A 10,862-nucleotide genomic window follows, 5' to 3' on the forward strand; every position below is an offset into this window, starting at 1 on the left:
GAATCTGATGAGGAGGAATACTTAAGTGACGTGACTTTTGCTCTCGACGGCGTCCGTGCATTGTGTACGACAATGGTTGTGCAGCTTCTGCGGTATCATACGGCCTTTAGTCTGCTGCGAATGAACCAGTCACTGGATTCCTTTCAGTTATGTTTGGGATTTCAGTACCAGGTCTACAACCATGGGTTCAACATCAACGACATCTTCAAGAAAGAGAGCATCTACGTTGAGGTACGGAACATCTCGAGGCGAAGATTTTCAGAAACATCGGACTGTGGTTTAGAGGTGGCCTATGATCCGTACAAGTTTGCTGGTAACATTCCTCTGTGAAAGCGACGGGACAGGTCTGCTTCTCAAGGTTTGGATACAGGACTTGTCATTGTTTGCCGTGTATCTTCGACATGTTCTATTCATTATTAATTTCATAACAAAATTTCAATCATCCCACCTTACAATGAAACTGATATCAAATTCGTTAGGGTCACAACAGAATATTTCTCCCTTCTCCATCCGTACCTGTTCTCCTTTATCAACTGGCTGCACGTAAATTCGAAACAGCATTCAGGATTTCACCACCACCATCCTAACTTCGATCACTTTCCTCTTTGCTCTTGTCTATGCTTTCAGGCATGACGTTTGTGATAAGACCTGTCTTCTTAGTTGCCAGAAATTACCATGCTAAAACCAATGTTCTATATTTAACGTCCTGGATACTGTTTGACGAGGGATAAGGGAAGAGAGGAGATGCATCATCAAGCTTTTTTGGGGGGCCTTATGTTCCTTCCGTCTTCCGTCAATTTTTTTTCATTGTGTCAAACATCAGTCATTTTACAAAGAATGAGCGGTCATGATGATTTTACTTTTTTCTATTCTTTTTTTTCTATTTTTTTAAAATTCTTTATAGCAATGACATTATTTACAGAAAAACATCTTCGAATGATATGTCATTCAAGTCTTCTTACAACACGAGACAATATGGTTGAAATGAATGGATGAACAAAACCAGCCCCTGGTGAATTGGTTAGCTATAAACGTCGCGGACTAAAACCTGGGAGGACGCGGGTTCCATTCCCGGCGGAGGTGGTTTTTTCAACCCACGGCCGGCTACTGCCCAGAGTTGAGTGTACTATGAGATAAGCACAATGATAATAACTAAATCAATGATGATAACTAAACAACAATTAAATGGAAACGATAATTGAATGAACAAATAATGGATGGACATACAGACAAGACTGTGAATAGTGGTTGTGCCATTAAGAATAAAGGAATGAACTGATCTTTTGAAAATATATTCTCATTTTGTGTGTGTGTGTGTGTGTGTGTGTGTGTGTGTGTGTGTGTGTGTGTGTTCATGAGTGCGCATGCCGTCAGTGTGTAAATGTCATAAAACAATGCAGCATTAAACACCAGAACATTCAGCACAACACAAAGAAGCTAAAAAAGCATTGTTTCGTTTTGTTTTTGTTTCTTTCTTTTTTGCTTTTTCAGTTTCTTCTTATCGGTAACACAACTGACTGCAATGAAGAAACATTCAATGAAAACTAAGACACTGAGACTGAGGAGAAGAGGGGATATAATGGAAAGGAACACGTGAAGAAAGCAGGCCCAGCGTTGTGCCGGCTGTTGGAAATGTGGACAAAATTCCCTGCTACAACAACCATTTCGGTAATACCCACATTTCTCCCCCTCCACCCCTCTGTGTGACTGACGAAATGAACGCCCAAGCCTTGTTGTGAACACTGCTCGTTCCGTCTTAGGGAAATATTGTGGATATTATTGCCGTTATTTCAATGTCTTCATCTCCATCCCTGCTTTATATCACGGAGTCCCGCAGGGATCTGTTTTAGGCCCTGTGTTCTTCACACTGTACACTGCTCCCCTCGCTGAAATCATCAACCGCCACAGTGTCAGACATCATTCTTATGCTGATGACACTCAGCTGCAGAAAAGTGATACCCCTGGAAATTTGTCCCCGCTCTTGCAAGAAACATCTGACTGCTTCCTGGACATTCAAAACTGGATGACTGAATAAATTACAGTTGAACGCGGACAAAACAGAAGCAATCATCATCGGAACTAAACAAAAACTTTCTTCCATCATAACTGACAAAATCAAATTTGGCAGTACATCCATCCCTCATTCCAGCTCAGTCAGGAACCTCGGCGTTGTCCTTGACAACACACTGTCCATGCAAAAATGTATCAGTCAGACCTGTCAGTCCTGCTATTGTCAATTGCGGCGCATCAGTTCCATTCGGAAATATCTGTCCACCGATGCAAATCTAGACTTGTCATTTCAGTTTCATTCTCTCTCGTCTTGACTACTGCAACTCTCTATTGCCAAGTTTGCCTGCTTCGAGGATCCATTCAGTCCCTTCAGCGCATACAAAACTCTGCTGCCCAACTCGTTCTCAGAAAGTGAACGGTTCTGAGCCGGCATATCACGTACTCCTCTTTCAGTTTGTATTATCTCCATTGGCTCCCTGTCTCACACAGACTAAAGTACAAGATTAGCTCTCTATGTAAATGTATTCACAAACTGAATCTGCCCCTTCCTATCTTTGTGGCTGCCTTCACATCTACACCCCATCTCGCTCTCTATGATCGGTTTCGTTTGTACATAGCCAGATTCAAACACTCCACTGTTACTGCAGCCGCTGTTCTCAAGTTTCTCCCGGCTGTCTCTGGACCTTACATTTGCAGTGAACTTCCTCTTTCGCTTCGTCGGGTCTCCTCACTCAGTCAGCTTTTTGAAGTCTGGCCTTAAAACCCACCTCGTTTCCAAGATACTCCTTCCACTACCTTTTCTTTGTCTTCAGTTCCTGAAGTTTAGAGTTATGCACACGTGTGAATGACTGATGTGAAAGCGCCGCTTGAATAGCGCTCAGTTCTTCTTATAATTATTATCATTATTGTTATTGTTGTTGTTGTTGCTGTTGTTCTTATCAGGATTTCCAAACAAAACGAACAAGAAGGCTTAACGGTTAATCGCTGAGTACTGAACTGGGAACGATGCCGCGCCGCCGCGGGTTCACTGATTATTTTATTTTGCCGGTAAACTGTAAATATTTCATAACACCGACGTCTCTCTGTTCGGTTAAAGATACAAATCCTGAGTTCAGTGAAAAGCCGGCTATTGACAGCCAGCCTGTCGGACTGAGCCGACAATAGTTCTGTTTGCGTCGACGTGCACGTTTCCTTCACTGGTCTTCAGTCATCTGCTTCATTCTTCAGTTGTCACACACGACATCCAGTTCAGTTCAGTTCTTGGGATTTTCATAAGCCGCCTCGCGCCTTTTTATTGTCCCAGTCTGACGACAATACATCAATTGAAAACAACAAAAGAGTTGCCAGTGCAATTGCTCAGGAGCATTTAAACACACACACACACACACACACACACACATATATATATATATATATATATATATATATATAAGAACAGTGATATTTTTCTGTTTTTCATCACATAAGAATTGCAAATTGCTGATACTATTTATCTGTTCAAAGAGATTTTTGATCGTGTAAACACTGTTAGCTCTCTTAACATGCAAAGGTAATGCATTCCAGTAAAGTGTAAGTCTGTTGCTCAAACAATTTTTCTCGAATATTAAATCTTGAATACTTGATAAATAGTTCGTCAGTTGCATTCCTTGTTATGTCAGTGAAAGTTTTTTGTTTGAAAAATTTCTCTTGGTCTAGTTTATCAATAACATTTTATATGTTTGTATTAAATCACCTCTAATTCTTCGAAATTTTAAAGAGGGCAAATTAAGTGATTTCAATCTTTCTTCATACGTTTTATCCTGCATTCCAACGACAAACCTTGTTGCCTCTCTTTGAACTTTCTGAACTGCAACAGGCTGGTTTTTATGTAGCGGGAACCAAATAACATTTCCGATTCAACAAAAAGTCGAACAAAATACGAGAACGTAAGTGTGGGAGGCAACTCTCAGTCTTGTGCGGAAAGGTCAAGGACGCTTGCAAGATGTCGGAATCCAAAAATACCAGCGAAGGAAAGGCTGCGCCAGCCACTACCAGCAAAAGCATCAAGTTCATTTTCGGTGGAACAGCTGGGTAAGTGCAAGAGTATCTGAGTGAGATGGCGATTTTATGTCTTGCTCTTTCCATTAATGATTGCTGGCAGTGATTTTTCGCAGTGGTTGTTGAGCAGAATGTGCGAACAGGTGCCCTTGTTGCTATTTATAGTGATGTCAAGGTCGTGTGCAGTGCGAAATGCAGAGTGACTGGGAATTTAAATTGTTAGTTACTCTGACTGTTCGGTCTGCCCTTTTTCCTTTTTTTTCGTATTCATTTTTATCATTCTGCCTTTCTTCACGTTCAGGTCCGCTGTCTGCCTCAACAACCCATTTTTCTCATGCACGGTGTTGAGGGATGGGAGACAAACAGTAGCAGTAATGCATGTGATCTCCCCTGCTCAGCGCGCAGTCACAATGATTTTCAACACTGATCTAAAAACAGAATACATATCAGTGGGTTTTCACTCACTTATTGGCTTATTTACTCACTTACTTTCATGTTTGTGTGTGTGTGTGTGTGTGTGTGTGTGTGTGTGTGTGTGTGTGTGTGACTTGGCAGAGTCTTTGCTAGCTAATGATAAGTGTGTGTGTGTTTGACCAAATGGGTATTATCTTCAGCATTGGTTTTAGTGTGTGTGTGTGTGTGTGTGTGTGTGTGCGCGCGCGCGCGCGCGCGTGTGTGTGTATGTGTGTGTGTTACCCCATAACTGCTGAACATTGATAAACGAGATCAGTGTGGCATATAAGTCTAAATGGAAATCGCCACTTTTTATATGATTTCAAGGTGTTCTGTTAATTTTGCTGAACAAGATGTAATGCAGCCGCAAGAGGAAGAAGTCAAAAATAAAGAATAGTGACTGACATCCAGGGGCCGTATTCAAGAGACCATCGTGCCTGAGGGTAAATGTGTGCCTGCAGGTAATCTGCCTGAGGCAAGGCAAACTGCCCAAGGGTAAGCAATATCCAGTATTCATGAACACAAGAGTCTGAACACAAGAGTCTACCCGCATTTTTACACACCCGAAGGCAAATTTGCCCTTATGACCTGTCAAGGGTGACTGCCCACGAAGCAGAGGTAAATATGGCAGATCCTTTTACAGCATTTTTCTTTTTTTTTTTTTTTTAAAGGGAAAAGAGATGTGCTTTACGGATAGCATGTATTTTGCGAACGCTCTCGACAATGTTCCGAGCTGTGGTGCGATGAGAAGTGAAACAGATAGCATGCGCAGATGGGAATCGTCAGGATTTTAAAATAAAAAAAAAGACGATGGGTTAGCTGTCTGAGCGAACTGCGTGTGTCTTGAATACGAAGATAACTTATCCTTCAAGGTGAACTGTACCTGCGGGTCCCAACCATGTCAAAGATAACTTGCCTGAAGGCAAAATGAATTTTGTCTTGAATATGGCCCCTGATAGTTCTGTGAGACCATGCAGTTACATGACAGTGAGATTAAAGGGTTAGTAGTCAATAGAACAGAACTTGTCTTTTGCAGTCACCGGGAGTGTTGACAGGGTGTTCTTTGCGTTATACATACTTGTTATCTTTTTCCTTTTCAGAATGGCGGCAACAGTTTTCGTGCAGCCACTGGATTTGGTGAAAAACAGAATGCAGATGAGTGGTCAGTACAATTATACAGCTGTGTTTGAAAAGAAATAGCAATACAATTTATGGCTCATATTGCAAGCAGTAGTAGAACAAGTGCGAATGTTTGAGAACAAGGTAAAAATGAAGGAAAACAGTTGTCCTTCACTTTGAAAATGTCTGTCTTATGCAGCAGAATAACGGTGTTCTGACATACACATGGGAAGGGGAAAGTCAATAAAAGTTGAACAGAAGAGAAAATGATGGAGACTTTAATTCACAAATATTTTGCTGTGTTAACTGTATACTTTTGGGAATCAAATTTTCTGAATTTCTTTATGACTCTGAATATGTTCACTGTCTGTGGTACACACTCAGATACAGACAGACAGACAGACAAACACACACACACACACACACACACACACACACACACACACACACACACACACACAGTAATGACAATGATGTGTGGGTGACAGGAGAGGGAGGGCGATCCAGACAGCACAAGACCAGTTTACACGCCATACAGTCCATCCTGAGAAACGAAGGAATCAGAGGGATCTACACTGGGTGAGGATAGAGACCGCTGTTGCTTCTCACCTGCCATTCATCATGATTTTTCTTTGTTTGTGTGTTTGTTTTAATCTTTTCTTCACAGTGAAATGAACTTTTTTTCTTTCATTATTCTTATTACAGAATCTTCCTGATTCTGATCAAATCTTTAAAATGTCAAGATCATTATCAGTATCAGAAGCTTAAGGAGGCGTCACTGACAGTGGAGAAGAGTTCGTGCCACATGGCAGCGAAAAAACGAGTACCCCGCATTCCCACTGGCTGCTTTGCTGCACAGCTGGTTTTCAGCTGTACTGTGCAGTGACTTACCCAGCTAGCAGATGTTAGCTGCTTGAGCATAGCTAGGCAATGTAAGGGTTAACATGAAATGAAAGAATTAAGCAAAATAAACAGGTAAGTACATAGATACATTGGTAAAAAGACAAGGCTGAAGGACAATGGATGAAATACAAAAAAAAAGAAGTAAAAAAAAGAAGAAGAATTGTCTGTGCTGTGTAAGAGGAGGGTGGCAGAGTGGTTAAGACGTTTATCTGCCGATACAGTGTCCATGAGGGTCTGGGATCAATTCTCCTCACTCTCACCCTTTCTCCCAAGTTTATCTGGAAAATCAAAAGTGTCTGGTCATCCAGATGAAACAATATACAGAGGTCCCATGTACAGCAGGCACTTGGCGCACTTAGAAAAGAACCCATGGCACCACAAGTGATGTCCTCTGGCCTAATTCTGCAGGAGAAATCCACTCTGATAGGTGTACACAAATATAATTATATATGCACCCAATGGCAGCTCTACTTAGGTCAGCAGCCTGTTGTGCAAGTAACTCTGTGTTTGTAAAGCACGTGGAGCTTGATTTCCAACTGAGGATTGGCACTGTATAAGTATCCAAACCATCATCATCGTATGCATGCACTCAAGGCCTGAATAATGTGTTGGTTTATCAGAATCACTTCAGTCAGTATCAGTAGCTCAAGGAGGCGTCACTGCGTGCGGACAAATCCATATACGCAACTCCACATCTGCCAAGCAGATGCCTGACCAGCAGCATAATCCAACGTTGGTTTATGCTGCTGTCCAATATCTAGATATGGTGTAGTGTATATGGATTTGTCTGAACACAGTGATGCCTCCGTGAGAAACTGAAAACTGAAAGTACTGTGTTGTATTTTCAGGCTGAGTGCAGGGTTGTTGCGACAGGCGACCTACACCACCACACGCCTCGGGATCTACACGACTCTGTTTGAAATGTTGTCCAAGTCAGTGGTGATAGTGTGTGTGTGTGTGTGTGTGTGTGTGTGTGTGTGTACATGCTCTGTTTGAAATGTTGTCCAAGTCAGTGGTGATAGTGTGTGTGTGTGTGTGTATACATGACTCTGTTTGAAATGTTGTCCAAGTCAGTGGTGACAGTGTGTGCGTGTGTGTGTGTGTGTGTGTACATGACTTTGAAATGTTGTCCAAGTCAGTGGTGATTGTGTGTGTGTGTGTGTGTGTGTGTGCGTGTGTGTGTGTGTGTGTGTGTGTGTACATGACTCTGTTTGAAATGTTGTCCAAGTCAGTGGTGATAGTGCAGACTGTGTGTGTGTGTGTGTGTGTTTGTGCAAACAACACTGTTTGAAATGTTCTTTAAGTCAGTGGTGTGTGTGTGTGTGTGTGTGTGTGTGTGTGTGTGTGTGTGTGTGTGTGGTGTGTGTGGTGTGTGTGTGTGTGTGTGTGTGAGGAGATATAACTAACCCTTATTGCCTCAGGGTGGTAAGTTTTCTCCCTTCTTTTCCCCACACATAACCCATTTGTAAGAGATAGGAAAGAAAATAGAAAATCTATCTACCAATATACCTATCTATCTCCCAATCCATCTAACCATCTATCTGACTAAAAAAAATAAAAAACTGAAATTTAAAGACAAATTGGCAAAGTAAAAATAAAATAAGGGAATAAAACAAAATCAATGAATCTATCTATCTACCCATCAGTCTATCTAGCCATCTATCTGACTCCAGAAAATAACTGAAATTTTTAGATGAATAGAGAGATTAAAAACAAAGCAAAATCAAAGACGCACGAGGCACTCTTTTCTGACTCATTCTTTCTTACTAAAAGGAAAGGAGGCCCCTGGATGTATTCTCTGTGACAAGCCTCTCACTGTGAAACGCATGCTCATTGACTGCTGGGATCTGCATGATGTTAGACGCAGACATTACACGGCAGATTCTCTGAAAACTTTGTTTTGTGATGTCCCTCAGTGGATGCTAATGGACTTCTTGAAAGAAGTGATCGAACATTTTAAATCAGATTTGAATGAAAGGATTGAAGCAGTGAATAGTTTTTATCGTACTCTCTTTACCCTTAAAGTATATGCAAATGTGGTGAAAGTCTTGAGATGGCCTTAGTGGTCGGCAAGGCTCTGAGCACCATGATTTGATTTGATTTAGCTGTGTTTAAAAAGAAACAACAGCACAATCTATGGCTCATACTTCTAGAACATGTAGAACATGCAAATGTTTGGGTACAAGTAAAGAGAAAAAGAAAACAGTTGTCCTTCACTTTGAAACTGTCTTTTGTGTGCAGCAGAGTTGATGGTGTCTCTGACATACACATGGGAAAATAAAGTCAGAAAAGTTGAACAGAACAGAAAATGATGGAGACTTTAATTCACAAACATTTTGCTGTGTTAACTGTGTAGTTTTTGGAATCAAATTTTCTGAATTTCTTTTATAGCTCTGAATGTGTTCACTGTCTGTGGTACACACTGATACACACACACACACACACACACACACACACACACACACACACACACACACATCAAAGTTAAGAAAAGAACAACAGAATGAGGACATGTTGTGTGTGTGTGTTCAGGGACGGCACACCTCCCAACTTTGCCATGAAGGCATTCATCGGCATCACCGCAGGAGGAATTGGAGCTTTCGTCGGGACCCCTGCTGAGGTGGCCCTGATCAGAATGACGTCTGATGGCAGGTATGTATCAGTTTGGGGCTTGTAGGGGGTGGGGGGGTGGGGGGGGGGGGGGGGGGGAGCGTTGCGCACATCAGTTTCTGTTTCAGTTTCCCCAAGGGGACGTCATTGCGTTTGGACAAATCCATCTACGCTGCATTACACATGCTAGGCAGGTGCCAGCCCAGCAGCATAATAATAATGTGCAGTGATGGCCTGGAGGTAACACGTCTGCCTAGGAAGCGAGAGAATCTGAGCGCGATGGTCTGAATCACGGCTCGACCGCCAGTATTTTCTCCCCCTCCACTAGGCCTTGAGTGGTGGTCTGGACGCTAGTCATTCGGATGAGATGATAAAACGAGGTCCCGTGTGCTAGCGTGCACTTAGCGCACGTAAAAGAACCCATGACAACAAAAGGGTTGCTCCTGGCAAAATTCTGTAGAAAAATCCACTTCGATAGGAAAAACAAATAAAACTGCACGCAGGAAAAAATACCAAAAAATGGGTGGCGCTGTAGTATAGCGACGCGCTCTCCCTGGGGAGAGCAGCCTGAATTTCACACAGAGAAATCTGTTGTGATAAAAAGAAATACAAATACAAATAATCATAGTGGTAATAATATTATTTATATAGCGCTGAATCTTGCACAGAGACAAATCTAAGCTGTTTCACACCAGTCATTCATACACATGCATAACTCTTAAACTGAAGAAACTGAAGACAAGGAAGAGGCAGGGGAGAGAGGCTATCTTGAGAAGAGGTGGGTTTTAAGGCCAGTCCAACACGGTTAGGCCTTGAGTGCATGCGTATATACCTGGAGCATCAAGAGTGCACTGACAGTGACGATAACGTCATGTTGTTCAGGTGTGTGCAGTGACAGTGACAGTGACGATAACATCATATTGTTCAGGTGTGTGCAGTGACAATGACAGTGACGATAACATCATATTGTTCAGGTGTGTGCAGTGACAGTGACAGTGACGATAACATCATATTGTTCATATTGTTCAGGTGTGTGCAGTGACAGTGACAGTGACGATAACATCATATTGTTCAGGTGTGAGCATTGACAGTGACAGTGACGATAACATCATATTGTTCAGGTGTGTGCAGTGACAGTGACAGTGACGATAACGTCATATTGTTCAGGTGTGTGCAGTGACAGTGACGATAACGTCATATTGTTCAGGAGTGTGCCATGACAGTGACAGGGGCGATAACGTCATATTGTTCAGGTGTGTGCAGTGACAGTGACAATAACGTCATGTTGTTCAGGTGTGTGCAGTGACAGTGATGATAACGTCATATTGTTCAGGTGTGTGCAGTGACAGTGACGATAACGTCATGTTGTTCAGGTGTGTGCAGTGACAGTGACAGTGACGATAACATCATATTGTTCAGGTGTGTGCAGTGACAGTGACAATAACGTCATATTGTTCAGGTGTGTGCAGTGACAGTGACGATAACGTCATGTTGTTCAGGTGTGTGCAGTGACAGTGACGATAACGTCATGTTGTTCAGGTGTGTGCAGTGACAGTGACAATGAGGTCGTAATGTTCAGGTGTGTGCAGTGACAGTGACGATAACGTCATGTTGTTCAGGTGTGTGCAGTGACAGTGACAGTGACGATAACATCATATTGTTCAGGTGTGTGCAGTGACAGTGACGATAACATCATGTTGTTCAGGTGTGTGCAGTGACAGTGACGATAA

General features: G+C 42.3%; 1 protein-coding gene across 3 annotated transcripts in view; it reads left to right on the forward strand.

Annotated features, from left to right (window-relative positions):
* Positions 1 to 3,963: 3,963 nt before the first annotated feature.
* The window catches only part of LOC143301835 (mitochondrial 2-oxoglutarate/malate carrier protein-like), an 18,024-nt gene continuing 11,125 nt past the window's right edge, over positions 3,964 to 10,862 (forward strand). For all 3 annotated transcript variants that reach the window (XM_076616250.1, XM_076616251.1, XM_076616252.1), the window contains exons 1-5: positions 3,964 to 4,080; positions 5,601 to 5,662; positions 6,108 to 6,198; positions 7,371 to 7,454; positions 9,055 to 9,174. In XM_076616250.1, coding sequence (XP_076472365.1) covers positions 3,992 to 4,080; positions 5,601 to 5,662; positions 6,108 to 6,198; positions 7,371 to 7,454; positions 9,055 to 9,174 — 446 coding nt within the window. In that variant the 5' untranslated portion in view covers positions 3,964 to 3,991. The remainder of the gene's footprint in view (positions 4,081 to 5,600; positions 5,663 to 6,107; positions 6,199 to 7,370; positions 7,455 to 9,054; positions 9,175 to 10,862) is intronic.

Source organism: Babylonia areolata, chromosome 28 (assembly GCF_041734735.1).
Source record: "Babylonia areolata isolate BAREFJ2019XMU chromosome 28, ASM4173473v1, whole genome shotgun sequence".
Classification (NCBI taxonomy): domain Eukaryota; kingdom Metazoa; phylum Mollusca; class Gastropoda; order Neogastropoda; family Buccinidae; genus Babylonia; species Babylonia areolata.